The sequence below is a fragment of the Carcharhinus amblyrhynchos genome, chromosome 5 (genome assembly GCF_965287045.1).
Source record: "Carcharhinus amblyrhynchos chromosome 5, sCarAmb.v2.hapA, whole genome shotgun sequence".
In the NCBI taxonomy this organism is placed as follows: Eukaryota; Metazoa; Chordata; class Chondrichthyes; order Carcharhiniformes; family Carcharhinidae; genus Carcharhinus; species Carcharhinus amblyrhynchos.
Genome location: NC_137328.1, coordinates 47,844,493 through 47,864,889, shown reverse-complemented (window position 1 = coordinate 47,864,889; position 20,397 = coordinate 47,844,493). Strand labels below are relative to the sequence as shown.

Genomic DNA, 20,397 nt, shown 5'->3' with positions numbered 1-20,397 from the left:
GGAAGTGATACTAAAAGCAAAGGCATTTGGACTGTAGCAAGGGCTTTATCCTGCAGTGTGGGAGACAAAAAAATTACGAAGAGGGTGTAAATGCTAATGAAGGGCTGATAAGGTCTGTTGAATTATTAAATGATTTAAGTCCACAAGCATATAAAAATTTTAAATAAACAGCCTGCCTGTGTCAATAAGAGTTGAAAAAACTCAAGCTGTAGAGTTGTTTAAAACCACAGCCCTTCAGAAATTTACCAAACAGCTTACTTACGTCAGTGAGAGCTACACAAGTTGGTTGTTGACATTATCACAATAATTGTATATGGTTGGTTGATTTCCACCACCCTATAATTCTCCCAGCTGTGGGTGGGGGAGTGGGGGCGAGAGGACAGGAGCTGCAAGTTCACAGTTTGATTGGCAGCTTAAAGAGATTATTGAAGAATTAATTGCCTTTGATAAACTGCTATTAATGTAAGTCTGTTGGCTTTGATGAGAGATCTTGTGGAAATGGCGGGGGGGGAGGTGCGGGAGTGAAGCTTTTAAAGCTTTGAATGGGGCTTCATGAATGGGATTTTTTAATCATAGTGATAGATATTTAGATTTTTACTTTATTTCATTTCAACATGATTCCCGAGTTCTAGTGTATATAAGTGAGTTGATATGGAGTGCATAAGGGCAAAGGGTGGTGGATATGTGATATGAGTTGGCATGGAGAGCATGAGTTGACGTATGGTGTGTGTGGTGAGGGAATAAGGGCAATAGGGCCTAATATTTAACAAAATAACTGGGATAAAGTCCGCAAGAACTGAGGCAGGTCTTTTATATAGACCATCAGCATTCAGCAGCCCCTTTGACCCATCTTTGATCTCCATCTGAGGGGGGGATGGTGACAGATCCAGCCCCATCCTGCACCTATCTAGCTTGGAGTGAAAATTGCCCCATCTGGGGCACATTTTCTCAAGGCAAGTGTGCTGAGCAGGGAAATTTCCTGACTCGAATTATCTACCTCAAAAGTGAAGATCTGGCTCACTGTCACTAACATGACCAGTGATTGTCCATCCCTGATTTATCTTGAGAAAGTGATGGTGAACCTAATCGTCGAATCACTGAAATCTACTTTGTCAAGTCATTCCCACAGTGCTATCAGGTAGGGAGCTCCAGGATTTTGATTCTGTGGCAATGGAGGAATGGCAATATATATCCAATTCAGGATAATGCATGATTTGAAGGGAAACCTGGTGGTGACAATGCACGTGCTATTCTTATCTCTCCAGATATGGATGTTTAAACTGGTGGGGAAGTGATGACAACCAGACTGCTTCAAACTTGATGATGCTGTACTGTGTCAGAATTGTTGGAGCAGCACCATCCACACAAATGGGCTGTATTCCATCACAGCCCGACAAATGTAAATGGTGGAAAGGTTCTGGGAATTCAGGAACTGAGCCACTTGTCACAACATACCCAAATCATCTTTCTCCAGTCGTCATGGCATTTTTGTGGCTAAGCCAATTGAGTTTTTGGTTCATAGTGACTCCCAAGTTGTTGATAGTGGCAGCTTTGACAATGGGGCAATGCAAATGAACATCAAGGTGATATTCTGCTGCAGATGATAACAGACCGTCACTTCTGTGGCAAAAATTTTATTTATCACTATCAGTCTAAGCATTGTCCAGATTTCGCTACATTCACACATGGACTACTTCATTATTTGATGAATTGTGAATGGAGTTGAGTGTTCCACAATCATCAGTTAACAGTCTAATTTCTTACTTTCTAATGAACAATTGGTTATTGATAATGCAGTTGAAGAATGTTGGGCTTCGGACATTACACTAAGTGGGCAGAATTTTATCAGTGGAACGGTGTTCCTGACAGCAAAACCTCAAGTTTGTGCCACTTCGTGTCTCAATTTTATTCCCTGTTTCCCATGCAATTACAATTAAATTTCAAAGTGGGGCTGATCACACAGAGGCACGTGTAATTCTGCAATAGGAGAAGCTTTTCATTGGTGAAACCTCACATCAGTTGACAATGCTGGAGATGAGGCTGGGCTATAAAAGAACCTTCTGGTCAAACAGGGGGGCTGTGCATCATAGCCACAATCTTCCAACCCAACTTGTTTGTCATCAACGTAAGATTTATTGAGAGAACAAAGGTGGCATGGGTGTTTCTTCAAATTTAAATTCTGCTTGTAAATATTTCACGGTTCATTGGTTTTATTTTATTCATAGATGCATTACCTTCATTTTATTAAGATTAACTTAGTCAGAGATCCAAATGTACCAGCATGCCTCATAGCTGGCACACATTGATGTTACAGGGTAGCTGGGGACATTTCCTTTATGTTGTTTTCATTCACTTTTTATTGAATGTTTATATGTTAATGTTCAGTATTTTACTCACCACAATGTGGGATATGGCTGAACTTACACTCAGCACTCCCTTCTATGCATTGTAAAGGGCACTGTCCACAATAACTCTCAGTAGTGGCCACTGAAATGCTTTATGAGAACTCAAGGCTCTGTAAGGACTCTGTCAGCAAACACCCTGAGATGGACATACTTTTGGATATACAATTTTCTTAAATTGACTGACTGCCACTCCGTCCTCCAACACACCACAGTCAGAATATTCCTCTCACTTCTCTCTTCCCTCCCTTGGATCCCTGTTCCACTCCCCATTCTCCCTGAGCTTCCAGAGTTCAAAAGGAAACTTGCTGACCTCAGACAGAACTGCACAAAGCAAACTGGTGCATGATGCCTGTAAAATGTACAGGGTGCCACAAGATCCTCATGCCTCACTGAATTTATCCTGAAGGTAGGACATAATTTTAAAATGTTTTACACTCATGAGCATTTTTAAGATGCAAAGCTACTGCAAGTATGAATCTGTCACAGACTGGCGTGTAGCTTGACATGCTACAAACACACTGCTGACTTAATCTCAGATGTGGAGATGCTGGTGTTGGACTGGGTTAAGTACAGTAAGAAGGCTCACAACACCAGGTTAAAGTCCAACAGGCATATTTGATAGCATAAGCCACAAGCTTTTGGAGTGCTGCCCCTTCATCAGGTGAGTGGGAGTTCTGTTCACAAACAGGGCATACAATATACAGACATACATTACATGCATACTTGTGTATGTGTTGAGTTTGCACATTCTTCCCGTGTCTGCATGGGTTTCCTCCGGGTTCTCTGGTTCCCTCTCACAATCCAAAGATGTGCAGGTTAGGTGGATTGACCATGATAAATTGACACTTACTGTCAGGGGACTAGCAGGGTAAATATGCAGGATTACAGGGATAGGACCTGGATGGGATTGCTGTTGGTGCAGGTTTGATGAGCCGAATGACCTGTGCCTGCACAGTAGGAATTCTAAATGACTTTTTTCCCCCATTGTGTGTAATTGTGCATTAAGTTCTGCATTAATGTAAAAAAAAAATCATTTGGAGCATTTCCCTGCACACTTTTTAAATGATCAAAATATGGGGCAGAATTCACCCAAAAAATTTCAAATGTTGTATCCAGCAAGAAAACTGGTGAAATTCCTGCTGGTTGGTTAGGTGTGATTCAGTTCGCAATTCACCAACACATTTTTCGAATGGGGTCCGAAAGACACCGACAAGGCCATCTCCTAGGAGATTGGGACGCCAATCTTAAAGGGCATCCCAATCTCCAGACAACCCTACATCACCACCACCATCATCCCCAACCTAATTTGCATCAGGACTTCTCCACTCGCTGGCATCAAGACCCTCCCAACTTGCTGGCATCAGGACTCAGGACCCACTTGCTGGTACCAGCACCCATATCCCCACGTGAGCAGCACACTACTATAGCATTACCAAAGCTCCCCCAACTCCTCATGTTCTCCCATGAACCCCCCTCCCTCTTCAGGTCCCCCACTTTGATGCTGTGAACTTCACATCCTGGCACTGCCAGGTTGGCACTGTGAAGTGGCAATGCAGTGCCAGGGCACTACCCAGCCACTTCCCTTATCACCTGGGGGCTTCAATGGCCGCCAAACCCCTCCAGCGCGGCCCAGTTTGTGGGAGACAAGTTGTGATTTGCTCCCAGTTCCTGCTGCACCCAAGGCACTGAGATTTGCAGGAGCCGGGTTCAGACTGATCCTGAACATGCTAATCTGGTTCACGCTCTTGCTGAACCAGATTGTGTCGGGGTGCGGGAGCTGGGACAATCCCAAAAGGGGTTCTTGCCAGCGATAACTGCATTATCGACCCTCCCCACGCGATTCTCTGCCCCTGGCGTGAATGCATGGGGCTGGAGAATCGTGGCCATGGTCGCTATACTTAAGAATATAATTGGCTAAATTGGTGGAAATAATTCCTTACTGAGTTTAACCTATACTAGAATGTACAGAATAGAGACAACACTGAAAAATACCCTCATCACTTGGACTGTATTCCTCCCACAAGAATAATTACTAATATAGTAAATGTTTGTCCATAGTTTTTTAATCACTTAAAGGCAAATTTACTAATCATCACAATTCTAAATTATACAGCATTCACCTAGCACCAGGAGCATAAAAATTGTGAATCAATTCAGAGAGGAAACAAAGCATCAAGCCCAAATTAGAGTTGAAAAAATTGCTATATAGATGGAAGGCTGTTATAGAGTTTATTGCATAGCTAGCATAATTGTTTCAACATCAAATTTATTCAGACTATGAACATGTGATATCACTTTTTCACCCTGGTGCATTGGAATGAATGAATAGGCCGGTTTCTGGTAATACTGCAGTGTGCGCCATATCAGAACTTGGCATTTAGTACTGTCTGCAGCTCCAAGGGAACAAATCCTGTCCAAAGACTGAGTTAAGAAAATTGAAGCTGGGATCTGTTTAAAATGAACCGCAAGTAAAAAAGAATGCAACATCTCATATCACATAAATCAAACGAAAAAGAATGGGTTGAATTTTACATTAATAATAATAGCGAGGCTACCAGTGCTCTCTGTTGTTAGGGGCTAAATTGTACAGCAATTGCTGTTACACACACGTGTGGTTAAACATGGAAATCTGGGAATTGTGGTCCCCAGTTGCTGTGCTTTTTCATAGGCTGTGCTCTCACAGAACCTCATGGAAGGGTGTGGGTTTGCCCTCTAGCTACCCATCAAATATGGCAAGAAGAGTTAGGAACAGCAACAACAACTTAAATTTAATGACATCTTGAAATAAAACATCCATATGAGCAGAATGAAGCAAGATACTGAAAAGGAGATATTAAGGCAGGTGACTGAATACTTGGCCAAAGAGGTAGGGTTTAAGGAGTGTGTTAAAGGAGAAAAGAGAAATGGAAAAATGAAGACATTCACGGAAGGAATTCCAGCGCTCAGGGCATTGGTCAATAAAGGCACAATCACAATGGGAAAGTGGTTAAAATGGGGATGCTCAAGAGCTCAAAAGGCCAGAATTCGTGGAGTGCAAATATATTGAGGGTTGTGGAGTTGGAGAAGATTACAGATATAAGGAGTGGTTTCTGAAAATAAGATGAGAATTTTAAAATAAAAGTGCTGCTTAACTAGGATCAAATGTACATCATAGAGCACAGGATGATGGGTGAACAGGACTTGGTGTGATTCAGACAGGGGAAGCAAAGAGTTGGTTGATCTCAAGTTTATGGAGGGTAGATTATGTGTGCCCTGCGGAGTGCATTGGAATAGTCATGTCTAAAGGTAACAAAGGCATGGATGAAGGTGTCAGTAACTGATCGACTGAGGCAAGAATGGAGTCTAACAATATTGCAGAGGCGGTAATTAAAACTAACGCATCCTGCAGTTTTAGTCATTCCTTTCTCTCCAGTCACTCACATCAGAATATCCAATATTGTCACTCATCTTGGGTCTGAGATGGTGCCAAGTCTAAATGGTCACCTCCCCAACAAATGTTGTCCATCCCTCCTCTCCACACAATCTGTTTTTCACATTCGCAATTCTCTGGCTTCTCTCTCTGAAGGGAAAGATAGCATAGAATTCCAGGATGAAGAGGAGAATCCAAGTCATATTTGTGGGGAGAATTCTAGTGATGGCCATATTGATGGCCACTGATACTGTGATGGAAGCTTAGCGTCAGAGGGCTGCAGATGCCAGGGACAATTGACAATGAAAGCCTAAACCTCGTGAGGCACTGACGTTCATTGGTGGAGAACGCTGATCCTCTGCCTGGTGACCTATGTTGGAGATCTCAGCATCTTTGAGCTTGATCTTTGTGACCATTCCACAATGGTTAGGGAGATAAGCATGGGGGCGGACGACTGGGTTTAAGGAAGGGAGCAGTTAGGAAGGAGGGGTGGAGTTGCCCCATGACTGGCAAAGGGCAGGCCCAAAGAGCAAAGAGTGACCCTATCCCCTTCCTTCCTGCCCTTTAAACATTTCAGTGGAAAAAAAAATATAAGGCTCTCCGCTCCTGCCTGGGTGCCTACACCAAGGTTGGAATTTTGCGGCTGTTCATGCCAACGGGATTCTCTGCTGCGCTGCAATAAACGGAGAATTGGCTGAGTACCAAATTCTCCGTCCTCGCTTGCACCAACAGCGGGGTGTAAATGGCCGGAAGATATTGGTACAAATGTTTTGTGATGTGGCAGCGTATTATTAGGGTCAATTGAACTTGATAACAAGCTTAATTTGACCATTGATTATTTATTTAAAAGTAGTGGGCCCGGAGAATAGGCTGTTGATTCTGCACCTGCCTGCCTGCCTCCACTCCCCACCCCCCAGTTTGGGGTTTTGATGGGAAGACGGTTGGATAGGCATCTGCTCTGTTTCATATGCCTCCAACATGAAACACACGCATTGGGGCATATAAAATACAGCCCTACACAGTTCAATGAGAATTCTTCACCATGATTGGCTATAGAGTCTCTCTGTTGCTTGCCCTGCTTACACATACCACATATGCTCTGTAGGGGGCGCTGAGAGAGTAGACAGCAAGTTTACAGTCAAAAGCCTGCAAAAAGACACTCCGGGCAGTTGCCACACAGAGAATGGCGAATGCTGTTGCTTACTACTAAATCTGGGCCAATATTTCCTTACACATATTTATTTCTTTCTCTTTCAAAATATATCAAGGCAATAAACTTTTGACTCTTGGATAGTGCAAAGATATTTTGGCATCTAACCTTTCTTATAAAGTCCAAATACTTTGGAAAAAAAAACAACATCCTAAAATTACCCATCCTGATTTCCCCAAATATTTTACTGAAGTATTTATGATACGAGACGTGTTCCACAGAAGAACATTTATCCTTGTAATCGAAATTGTAAGACCAGCGCTACGGCTATACGTTGTCACATCAAACACAATATGTGGTTAATGACTTTCCAAGCCTGACTGGCTGCATTAGTGCCAAGTTTTTTTTTAAAAAAGCCGTTTTTATTATAAAAGAAAGTACTATGTGCTGGTGATGCAGTGCTGAAGGTAATGGTTGTGTGCCATGAGATGTCATTCTCCAAGTATCTACCAGTGGAATATATTCCAGAGTCAATGATGTAAAGGAGAATGCTATTTATCGAGTTTTCTGAAGTAATGCAGACATGTTCATTTCGGTTACAGAACTATGATTTTGATTTGAACGTTGAGAGATTTGTACCTTGCCAACTGTGATAAAGCAATGAATAGAGAAACATGAAAACCTTCACATTTGCACCTTTGAATCTTTGTTACTGATATTATGACAGAGCTTAATCCAATTTTACCAAACCCGTCATGGTAAAGCCAGTTTGCTACATTTTGGTTAGATTAAATATTTTGACTTTGTAACCATCAAGCTGGTTTCTACGTATTTACAATATCGTCCACTATTACAGAGAAAGTTATGTGGTAGCAATTTTAACAACTGCCTCAGGAATACTGAGAATTTGAACTGCATATGCTCCATTCCGTAATCGTCAGAATTAGGCTCAGTAATCCTCTACCTTTTATTACATTTTTTTATTTATTAGTGTCACAAATGGGCCCACATTAACACTACAATGAAGTTGCTTTGAAAATCCCCTCGTTGTCACACTCTGGCACCTGTTCGGGTACACTGAGCGAGAACTTAGCATGGCCAAAGCACCTAACCAGCATGCCTTTCAGACTGAGAGAAGAAATTGGGAACACTGGAGGAAACCCATGCAGATACAGAAGAACATGCAGGTTCTGCACCGACAGTGACCCAAGCCAGGAATCAAACCTGGGTTCCTGGTACTGTAAGGCAGCAGTGCTAACCATGGTGCCATCGTGTCACCATTTATAAAGTTGTAATTGACAGCTGAGTAAGAAGTTATTAAGTAATCAAAAGTGTTATATCAAAATAATGATAAATCACGTGAGATCAAGCTTATAAAATGCAAGTTACGTATGATATTGTAATACATTATATGTACTTACTATTAAAAATCACTTCTATTGTGCAGTTCCTGCCACCTTCTCCCCATTAAAATATTTGTCAATATTTACAATGGAAACTGCCTATATAAATATTCATGGTGTAAATCTCTACGCAAACATTTTTAAATTGCACTTTCCTAAACAGTTATTAGCAAACAGTTGACACTTTTTGTGACTGACGTACAGGATAAAGGGCTACATACTCTAAATAACAAAACCCTGTTAGATTGCCACCTACAAGCATTAAAGGCTGCAATTAACAGGAATCAGTACAGGAAATGCTGAAAAAACGCAGCTGCTCTGGTTCTCTTCAAGAAGAGCCAAATGGACTCAAAGCATCAACTCCATTATTCTCTCCACCGATGCCGCCAGACCTGCTCAGTTTTTCCAGCATCTTTTGTCTTCATTTCTAATTTCCAGCATCCACAATATTTTGCTTTTGGTGCAATTAACAGGGAAATTGCCACAAGGAATGTTGGCAGGTGACAGACTTTTAAGAACATGTATTTCAGATTTTCAGTGTCACTGTTCACGGTGACTTGGAATGACTGATGTCCAATAATACTGATATGTTAACATACAAAATATAACTGATGCTAGAGGGGGCCATAGAAAGGCACAAATACTTGAAAAGAGCAAACAGAAACCACAAGGAAGCTTTAATTCAATGGGCTAGGCAGAAATAAAAATGGGAGCATAGCATCGTTATCTGCCATGAGAAGAGGACCAGAGGAGCTACACACACCAAAGCATGAAACTCAGGAGCCCGAGGGAACACTAACTCAGTCTATATGATAGGACCTGTTTTGTTGCTGTATGACTTTATCCTAAGTGTGTGTGTATCAGGCCACAATTACCAATTTCATACATTCTTGCCTTGCCTGGCTCAAAAATTCCCACATAGAACAAAATTTGACATAGGGCAGTTAACTCCCAAGATATTTCCATTCTTGAAAAATCTGAGAAGAATTGTAGGTGGCAAAGCAGACTGGAGCCTTTAAAAAAAATGCAGGAGTCAACGGACAGCCAATATGAGACAGGCCCTGAGGATCCTTTATTGGTCAGTGTGCCTGGGGCTTGAGCATTTTCAGCACCTGGTGCATCTTGGGAATTTTTGAGCCATGCAAGGTGAGAATGTGTGAAATTGGTAATTGTGGCCTGACACAAACACACATTTGGGATAGGGTCACACAGCAGTGAAACAGGATCTTCAGCCCACCATGTCGATACCAACCACCAAATACTATCCAGCCAGCAGCTAGACCAAAAATTTGAAAAAGGTAACACATATATTAAGGGTTAAAACATGTGCGTCAGTGGAGCTAGAGCATAAATTTGAAAAAAAAGTATTAAAAACATGCAAAGTTCTGAATTTGAAGTCGCAACAAAAGATCTGAAGGGCATATTAGAGCAAATATCAAGTGAGAAGCTGGGTGGAGGAACAGAGATGCACTATCTAGTGAGGAGAGTCAACTAGCGTTTCTGATAGGTGAATAGATGTACGTTGGGACAAAATTGAATAATATAACTTGTAGGATGGAATTTTGGAATAATTAATTATATCTAATGAAAACAAACACATTTGCTTTTCACCTTCAGCATGTTGTCCGATTAGCGAGGAATTTAAGAAATCATCCTTAATTGACACAGAGCCACCCTGTGGCTGCATCAATAGAGCTACAGGGAAATATAATCCTTGTGGCAATTTCCCTGTTAATTGCAACAAAAGCAAAATACTGTGGATGCCGGAAATCAGAAATGAAAACAAAAGATGCTGGAAAAACTGAGCAGGTCTGGCGGCATCGCTGGAGACAACAACGGAGTTAATGCTTTGAGTCCATTTGATTCTTCTTGAAAAGAACCAGAGCAGCTGGGTTTTTTCAGCATTTCCTGTATGGATCCCTGTTAATTGCAGCCTTTAATGCTTGTAGGTGGCCATCTAACAGGGTTTTGTTGTTTAGAGTATATAGTCCTTTGTCCCACACATCAGTCACAAAAAGCGTCTTTAATTCTGTGCCACCCAAATTGAAGAATATGGATACATCTCCCTGAATGTCTATTGATGCAGCCACAGGGTGGCTCTGTATCAATTAAGGTTGATTTCTTAAATTCCTTGCTAATCAGACAACATACTGAAGGTGAGAAGCAAATGTGTTCGTTTCCATTAGATATAATTAATTGTTCCAAAATTCCATACTACAAGTTATATTATTCAATGTAGCCCCAACATACATCTATTCAGCCATCAGAAACACTAGGCGGGATTTTGCAGCCAGCACTTCTGCTGCAGAGGCTGGAGAGCTGCCGGCCAAACTGAGGGACAAAAGGCCTGTCGGTAGCCTCTTAAAATGCTCATTCGAGCATGAACTGGTTGTGGGGCTTGGAGTTGGCAGGTATATGTTCTCCGCTAACTCCCTGAGTGTCAGGAAGCCAGACCCCACCACCTGAAAAGTTGTGACCCATGACTTGAAGAATGAACAGAGGCCATGCAAATAAGAAAGGAAGAGGAAGAACTGTTAGCTGGTGGCCATATCTATCCAGCATATTCAGGGAACATTTCTCTACCTGAACCCTGGTGAAGAGTGATGTTCAGGATGTTTGCTATTTAACGAGAACATCCTCATTGAAATCTGGCACAGTCACAATTCAACCTCAGGGCAAGGAAGGAATGCTTTGTTGGTGTATGTGAAGGTGAACATGGCTGTGTTTTTTTTATGTCTCTGGCTGCTTCTGGACTTGAGCTGGGCATATTTGCTTCATCTCACAGTTTGCCATACACTGTCATGTAAAGGACATTACTTAGGCTCTCTTCTCATTGGGAACCAACTTCATTTCATTCTCTCTTACCACAGAATATCAGGTAGAGTGAGTTTTGCAAGGATTACCAGATTCCCCTTGGTGCAGGTTGCCACTGACGAAATGCACATCATTCTGCAGGCACCATATGTAACGGTATGGGAGCCACCAGGAGTCCTTCTCCCTCAACAATCAACCGGTGATGATTACACACAGTGAATCATGCATATTAATATCTGGTATCTGGAGACAGTCGCAATGTCTTCATTCTGCATGGTCCATGGCAAATGCCTGCACAATGCCCTGTGACATGTTAGGACCTGACACTGACGCAAGCTTGCTTCCCAATGCATAACGCATATTGTTGTTCAACATGATGGTGAATTGAGCAGTGTCTGAGGCTATTGATGCAGTTGGTAGGATATGAAGGTAATTTCACTGACCTCGATTGCTCATACCAGGTTCTTGAGCATTTTGTGACACTGCACCCAGGTCCTTGTGGCTTGATTCCTGGCATTGCCTTTCCTGGCTACCTGTTCCCACTGCCTTTTGAGTATGTGTTTGCAGGCCTCCTTTGGACAGAGGACATCTCTCCTCCTTTCCGCCTCTTCCCACAAGGGCTCCAACGAAGTGTCTAAAAATCCTGTTGCTGGACTTCTTCAATATTGTGTCATGCCTCAATATTTCCCACATCAGAGTCATTTCCTGCGTTACTGCCAGGATCTGTTCTGCTTTAAGTAGTGCAGTCTAGCTTTAAGGAGTACAGGTTAGTTTTAAGAGTGGTTAGCACTGCTGCCTCACAGTGCCAAGATCCTGGGTTCAATTGTGGCCTTGGGTCACTGACTGCATGGAGTACACATTCTCTCTGTATCTGAGTGGGTTTCCTCCAGGTGCTCCGGTTTCCTTCCATAGATGTGCAGGGTAGGTTGATTGGCCATGCTTAGTTGCTCCTTAGTGTCAGGGGTTTAGCAGGGTAAATACATGGGGTTATGGAGATAAGGCCTGGGTGGGATTGCTGTCGGTCAGGCTAATTCTGCACTGTCAGGATTCTATGATTCTAAGTGGTGCTAGCCATTCATATTATGGCCCCTTGCTCACAAATCCAAACAACCAACTAGCTAGTCACTGATATAGGCAGGCAGCAAAAAATTTGCACGCATTTAGCTCTCATGTATTCGGTCTTTAATTTTACATTTTGATTATAAATTTCTCTGTCCACATTTAACGGTACAATTTAGGAATAGGTTTAGAACAGCAATCCAAATTACAGGGCTGAATCAGCCAATTTAGTGCTTCTATAAAATTACATTTATCCACGTTTTCTGGAATGTGCTTTGTTTAGCTTACTGCTGCCCAGTTTACACTGTCCACTGTAAACCACAATGCTTCCAATTTCAATTGCATTTGAAATCACTCTTAACAGCACAAACAATGTGGCCTGGACTGTAACAGAGCTGTCATCATCTGTGGTCTGTGGAGTTCACTTTGGTTGGATTTGATCCACTTCATCCACTTACACAGCAAGGCAGCATAAATTTAAAATGAGCCATATCGGCTTTTCTTCTAATTCTCTATTTAATTTTGTCAATTTTTATTTTACAACCACCATAATTCATGTGTTTGAGCAACTGTCCACTTGCAATTAATGCAATGAACGAACATTGCAAGCACATCCACTGTTTGCATTCAATACTGTAGTTTATTTTCACTTAAATTTTCCCTGGCCATTTGCACAAATTTAATCAGATGTTGACTGCCATAATATCTGATCTTTCAGTTGACTGAACGTACCTTGTTTTTCATCTTCTTGGTTCCGGGCATCACTGGTATCATTTATTGCCCACCCCTAACTGCCACTGAGCTGTGTGGTTTGCTATGTCTTTTCACAGGGCAATCAAGGGTCAAACGCATTGCTGTGGGGCCGGAGTCAAATGTAGGCCAGATTGGTAAGGGTACCAGATTTCCTTCCCTAAAGGACATTAGGGGTTTTTATGGCAATCTTGGAGACCATTATCGAGATAGCACTATATTCCAGATTTATTCATTCAATTTAAATTACAACAGCTGCCATGGGGGGATTTGAACCCATATGGCTCGAGACCCAGGACTACTAGTCCAATAACATTACCACTACACCACCATCTCCCCCAAGCGTATGCTTTGATGTCCATTCTTTCATAATTCTAGTGTTTGCTGCATTAACTGAGGAATGGGATATGTCAGGTGAGTGAAGTGTCATTTGGGGAACATTTAGGAAACGGTGATCATAATACTATAAGGTTTAGGTTAGTTATGGGAATAGACAAGGAGTTAAAATACTTAATTGCAGGGGGCCCAACTTCAAAGGGCTGAGACAAGCTTTGTCACAAGTAAATTGAAATCAAATACTCCCAAGGGAGAATTGTAAGGGAACAAAGGGCAGCCTTTAAAGATGAGATGATACAGCTAGTCAAGGCACATTCCAATAAGGAGAAAAGACAGATCAAAAAAGCCAGCGCTCCCTGGTTGACAAAGAAATAGAGACTAAAATAAGGATGGGTATGAGAGATGTTAGGTTGATAACGCAAGTGGGAACCAGGCCAATTATAAAATGTTCCAAGGGGAGGGACAGTAAAAAGCAAAATGAGAGGCAAAAAGAGACTGTTTGAAGTGACTGGTAGCTAAACTAAAATGGGGTCCAAAATAGTTCTATAAACTCTTAAACAGTAAAAGGGTGGGAAGAGGAGGATTGGGGCTGATTGGAGGCCCAAAAAAGGAATATATAGATGAAAGCTGAGGTATTATGCGAATATTTTCCATCTGTCTTTATCAAGGAGGATGATGCTGCCACAGTCACTGAAGAAAAAGAGATTATTGAGAGACTAGTTGGGTCAAATATTTATATATTGGATTTATAAGAACGGCTGCTGTACTTATTTAGTAAGTTATTATGAGGGGATGAGATACATCCAAGGGTGCTGTGGGCAGTAAGGGTAGAAATTGTGGTAGTGCTGGCCATAATCTTCCTTTGATGTGGGCTGGTGCCACAGGACCGGAGAACTGCAAACGGTACAACCTTGTTCAAAAAAAGGCTGCAAAGATAAATTCAGCAAATATGGCCAATCAATTCAATCTTGGAAATGGGAAAACTTTCAGAACCAATACAGAACAGTCAAGTGGACAAACTGGCTTAATTAAAACCAGTACAGATTTGATGAATTCAAATAAGGTTCAATTAAATTCATTGATAAGGTAATTGAGAAGGTCAATGAAGGCAATGTAGTTGATTTGGTATGCATAATCTTACAAAAGATGTTTGATAAAGTGTAACATAAAGGGGGTGATTTTCCCAGCATGCTGTGCTGCCCAGTAGTGCAACAGACTGGAAGACATCAGCAGTGGCAATTTTGCAGGATTCCCACTGGGTATTTCCATATGATTTACAGCCCCTGGATAGAATTTCCCAGGCCAGCTAGTGTCTTCCTCATGCCAGAAGTGGTTTTCTCCAGCAGGGTTTACAACTGCCCTTCACTAACGGGGAACAGTCGGCCTGACCCCACTGGAGGGAACAGAAAACATTAAAGGCCTCCCCAGGAGGTCAGGGGTATGGATTGTGCCCCTTGGACAGTGCCAGACTGGCACTGCCAAAGGGGCAAACTTACACTGTTAAGGAGGTACCTTGGTTCTTCCCACTGGGCACCTGGCAGTGCAAAGCAGACAGCGCCTATTGAGGACATGGCATATTAGAGAGACGATTGGTGGGGGAACTTGCTGCCATCTGCACTGAGAGTGGGAGGGAGGGTGATCAGGGCTGGCCACCCAGGTTTGGGAGTCAGAGCTGGTTTGGGGGGAGGGAGGTGGAAATGACATAGGGATTGACCCGGGACCCAGTTATTGGGAGACTCAGTAGACCAGCGATTGGGGGCCATTGCACATGCGCCGATTTCCACACTGTCAGAGTGGGTCACTATGCATGCACCAATCTGTCAGCCGATTTCCATGCTGACAGATTGGCGCATGAACAGTGGCCAGCTTCCAGATGGGAATAGGCCCCGCCCACTGCTTTTCAGAGGGAATCCCGCTAGGGCACTCTGTGATGTGCAGAGTATTGGAAATTCATTTTGGAAATCATGCTTAAAAAAACTGGCAGGAGTTCCTCCCATTTACCTGCCTGTCGGGAACTTAAAATCTTTTTTGGAAGAATCCCTGCCCAAAGCTTTGTCAGTAAGCTGAAGCTCATGGAAACAGCCGATTAGGGGCAACACGGAAACAAAGTTAGCTGCGTGACAGGAAACATGGTGGAGAGGCATTTTCGGATTGGAGGAATGTCTATAGTGCATGTTTCCTGTCGTTGGTACTAGGACCACTGCTTTTCTTGAGATACATATTAATGACCTAAACTTGGTGTACAGGAAACAATTTCAAAATCAGTGGATGACACAAAACTTGGAAATGTTGCAATGTTACGAGGATAGTGATGGTCTTCATGAGGACACAGGCAGACAAGAAGAATGAGTAGATATGTTGCAGATAAAATTTAATGCAAAGAAATGTAAAGTAATACATTTTGGTCAGAAGAACAAGGAGAAGAAGTATAAAATAAAGGATACAATTCTATAAAGAGGTGTATGAAAAAGACATTTGCGGGTACATATGAACAGAATGTTAAAGTTGGCAGGGCAGCTTGAGAAAGTAGTTAAAACACATCTAGGATCTAGAGCTGTCTAAATAGAAGCATAAAGTACTGAAACAAGCAAGTTATGAAGAAGTTTGAAGTATTACTAATTTGGCCTTAGCTGGAGAATGTATTCAATTCTGAGGAGTGCACATCAGAAAGGATGTGAAGACTTTAGACAGTGTGCAGAAAGATTTGAGAGAGATGAAAGACTTCAGTTATGTTGATAAACTGGAGGAACTGAATGTTTTCTCCATACAGAAGAGAAGGTTGAGAGAGGATTTGATAGAGGAGCGAATCATCAGAGGAGAGAAATTGTTCCTACTGGGTTGAGAACCAGAAGATACCGAGTTCACATGATTAGCCAAAGAACCAACGGCGACAAGAGGAAGAGCTTTTTATGCAGCAAGTAGTTAGCATTTGGAATGCACTGCCCGAGTGTGTGGTGGAAACACCACTATGCCTTTCAAATGGGAAATGGATAAACACCTAAAGAGAAATATTTTGCAGAGTTACAAGAAAGAGCTGAGGGTGTGGGATTCACTAAATTGATCTTGTAGAGAGTTGCCGTAAACATGACAGATAAGCAAATCTGCCACTTACAGCAAAGCAAATGCCATTTACAAGCCTCATCTTTCTTTCCGTCTTTCCCCCACCCTCTACATTCCCTGTTCATTCCACTGTTCACAGTCTGATTCATTTGCTTTCCTCCTTTTTTTTAATCATTTACGTTAACTCTGCTCTGTAGTTTTTGTTTCCTTTTTATCCGCTTTTCGACTTCTTTCTCACTCTTCTCCTGCATTGTCTTTCTACACATCTCTTCTCATTATCTTCAGTTCTCTTTCCTCCATGTTCCTCCCTCTGCCTTCTGCTTCTCTCTGGATTTATTAAGTCACAATACACCTTTCAAAAGATTCCATTATCTCTAGGAATCTAACCAAAGAACACTTTCCTTGTGAGCATGGTGGGCAGGGGAAGACTTCTGCCTGGAGCCCCTAAAACAGCATAAGGCATGAGACAGAAAGTTGCGCCTCTTTAAAATTGTCTGGCCTGGAAGACTATCGAAATGCAGTAGAAATTTGCAATGATTTTTCTACTGTGTCGGGGTTGTTGAAAATTCACCAAACAAGAAACACGCTTTTCCGGTCTTCTGGGCTTGGCATTTTCTAACAGCTTGAAAGCATTGAAATTGGCTTTGTGGATACGCATAAAGAAGATAGAAGCTAGATCAAAGAAACTGTGGGTTAATGCTTACACATTCAATCTTACAAATCCCTGTTGCCCAACATTTGTGCTTTCATAAGCTTTTCCACTGAGTGTTGGAATGCATGTGTTACTACGTGATGAATTCATCTTCTTACCAACTTAGCAGGGGTGGCACCTATTGAATCACAAATATTACATCGTGCACCAGTTTGCTTGCTATCATATGTGGTCACAATTACGACAGAATAGAAACTTCAAATTTCCATCAATTCACAAAACTGATTAATGGAGTCCCACAAATTCAGTTTGGAATACAGAAACACAATTGTGATTAGAGGTCTTAAAAAACATAAATACCTTCATCAGTGATGGCATGCCACTGCAAGGAATGCTTTTGATATGATGGCCTGTTGAATGATTGGCATTGCAAGTCTCGAAAACTTGGCACTCCTGCAGGACAAGGAGGGTTTTTGCATATTCTGTACTGTACTTGGGAACCCTGACAATTCTTGCCTTCAGGGCCAGGCCTGGATGGAAACAAAACAAACAAAATCTCTTTTAGTTCTATAGAAGAGTCATACAGATTCGATATGTTAACTCTGTTTCTCTCTCCACATACACTTCTAGACAGGCTGAGTTTTTCCAGCATTTTCTGTTTTTATTTCAGATTTCCAGCATCCACAATATTTTGCTTTTATTTAAGCTACATTTCTGTTGGGAATGCACAGCTATATTGAGTTATACCTTTTAACTCTGTGGGAAAACCAGCCCTGAATTTCCTGGAGGCTTGAATTCCAATTCTGACAGAGAAAAACAGTTGTTGCAATTTTCCACTGGCCCATAGAAGGCCCTTGCACAATAAGGAGGCCAAGTTGGTGGTAAGGATTCTTCCAACTCATTTCCCGCAGCTCCCACCTCCTTTGCGTTCAGTAATCTGAACACCAGAAACAAATTAGAATATGGAAACATAATATGTTACAGCTTTAAGAATATTGCATTTATGCTGCTGGCCTTCCAGTTATCTCATCAAAGAATTTGACCAAGTTAGTTAAACCACATTTTCCTATACCAAATCTGTGTTGGCTTCAGTTAATTCACATTTGTTCAATTGCTTGTTAACTCTGTTCTGGATCATCACTTTTCAAAGAGCTCATACTTCAGTGATTAAATTGACTAGCCTGTCGTTTTTAAACTCATCTTTATGCCCTTTTTTAACAAGACATTAATATTTCCTATCTCCAGTCATAGAGGTTTACAGCATGGAAACAGGCCCTCCGGCCCAACTTTTTTTTGTTAAAACTCCTAAGCTAGTCCCAATTGCCCGCATTTGGCCCATATCCCTCTATACCCATCTTATCCATGTAACTGTCTAAATGCTTTTTAAAAGACAAAATTGTTTCTACGACGACCTCTGGCAGCTTGTTCCAGACACTCATCACCTCTGTGTGAAAAAATTGCCCCTCTGGATCCTTTTGCATCTCTTCCCTCTCCCTTAAACCTATGCCCTCTAGTTTTAGACTCCTCTACCTTTGGGAAAAAATATTGACCATCTAGCTGATCAATGCCCGTCATTATTTTATAGACCTCTATTAAATCATCCCTTAGCCTTCTACGCTCCAGAGAAAAAAGAGCTAGACTATCCAGCCATTCCTTATAACTTAAACCATTAAGTCGCAGTAGCATTCTAGTAAATCTCTTCTGCACTCTTTCTAGATTAATAATGTCCTCTCTATAATAAGGTGACCAGAACCGTACATAGTATTCCAAGTGTGGCCTTACCATTGTCTTGTACAATTTCAATAAGATCTCCCAAATGCCATATTCAATGTTCTGACCAATGAAACCAAGCATGCTGAATGCCTTCTTCACCACTCTGTCCATCTGTGACTCCACTCTCAATAAGCTATGAACCTGTAACCCCTAGATCTCTTTGTTCTATAACTCTACCCAACGCCTGACCATTAACTGAGTAAGTCTTGCCTTGGTTCGATCGAACAAAATGCATTACCTCGCATTTATCTAAATTAAACTCCATCTGCCATTCGTCAGTCCACTAGCCCAATTGATCAAGATCCCGCTGCAATCCGAGATGATCTTCTTCACTATCCACTAAGACACCAATCCTGTTAACATCTGCAAACTTACTAACCATGTCTATTAAATTCTCATCCAAATCATTAATAGAAATGACAAATAACACGGGATCCAGCACCGATTCCTAGGCACACTGCTGGTCACAGGCCTCCAGGTTAAAAAACAACCCTCTACAACCACCCTCCCTCTTCTGTCATCAAGCTAATTTTGTACCCATTAGCTACCTCATCCTGGATCCCGTGAGATTTAACCTTATGCAACAACCTACCATGTACTACCTTGTCAAAGGCCTTGCTAAAGTCCATGTAGACAACATCAACTGCACTGCCCTCATCTACCTTCTTGGTAACCCTTTCAAAACAAAATCAAATTTGTAAGACATGATTTTCCACTCACAAAGCCATGCTCACGGTCCCTAATCAGTCCTTGCATCTCTAAATGCCTGTAGATCCTGTCTCTCAGAATACCTTCTAACAACTTACCCACTACAGATGTGAGGCTCACAGGCCTCTAGTTCCCAGGCTTTTCCCTGCAGTCCTTTTTAAACAAAGACACAACATTTACCACTCTCCAATCTTCAGGCACCTTAGCTGTGGCTATCGATGATTCAAATATCTCTGCTAGGGGACTCACAATTTCCTCCCTTGCCTCCCACAGTGTCCTGGGAGACACTTCATGCGCTTTAAGACTTCCAGCAACTCCTTCTCTGTCATATGTACGGTCCTCGAGACAGCACTATTTAATTCCCTAAGTTCCCTAACGTCCATGCTTTTCTCAACGGTGAATACTGATGAGAATATTCATTTAGGATCTCATACATCACTTGTGGATCCACACATAGATGACCTTGTTGATCCTTAAGAGATTCTACTCTCTCCCTAGTTACACTTTTGCTCTTTATGTCTTTGTAGAAGCTCCTTGGATTCTCCTTTGCCTTATCTGCCAAAACAATCGCACGTCCCCTTTTTGCCCTCTCTTAACTCTACTCCTTCACCCTCTATACTCTTCAAGGGATCTACTTGATCTCAGTTGCCTTTGCATGTCATGTGCCTCCTTCATCTTCTTGACCAGGGCCTCAATATACCAAGTTATCCAGGGTCCCCCTACTTCTGTCAGCCTTACTCTTCACTCTAATAGGAATGTGCTTATCCTGAACCCTGGTTAATACACTTCTAAAAGTCTCTCACTTACCAGACATCTGCTTGCCTTCCCACAGACTCACCCAATTAACTGTTGAAAGTTCCTACCTGATACCATCAAAA

At 42.0% G+C, this 20,397-nt stretch overlaps 1 protein-coding gene across 1 annotated transcript in view; it reads right to left on the bottom strand.

The window, feature by feature from the left end:
- The window catches only part of LOC145343014 (A disintegrin and metalloproteinase with thrombospondin motifs 19-like), a 414,592-nt gene that overhangs the window by 163,745 nt on the left and 230,450 nt on the right, over positions 1-20,397 (bottom strand). Inside the window, exon 13 of the mRNA XM_080188739.1 lies at positions 17,399-17,568. Within this exon, the coding sequence (XP_080044865.1) occupies positions 17,399-17,568 (170 nt within the window). The remainder of the gene's footprint in view (positions 1-17,398; positions 17,569-20,397) is intronic.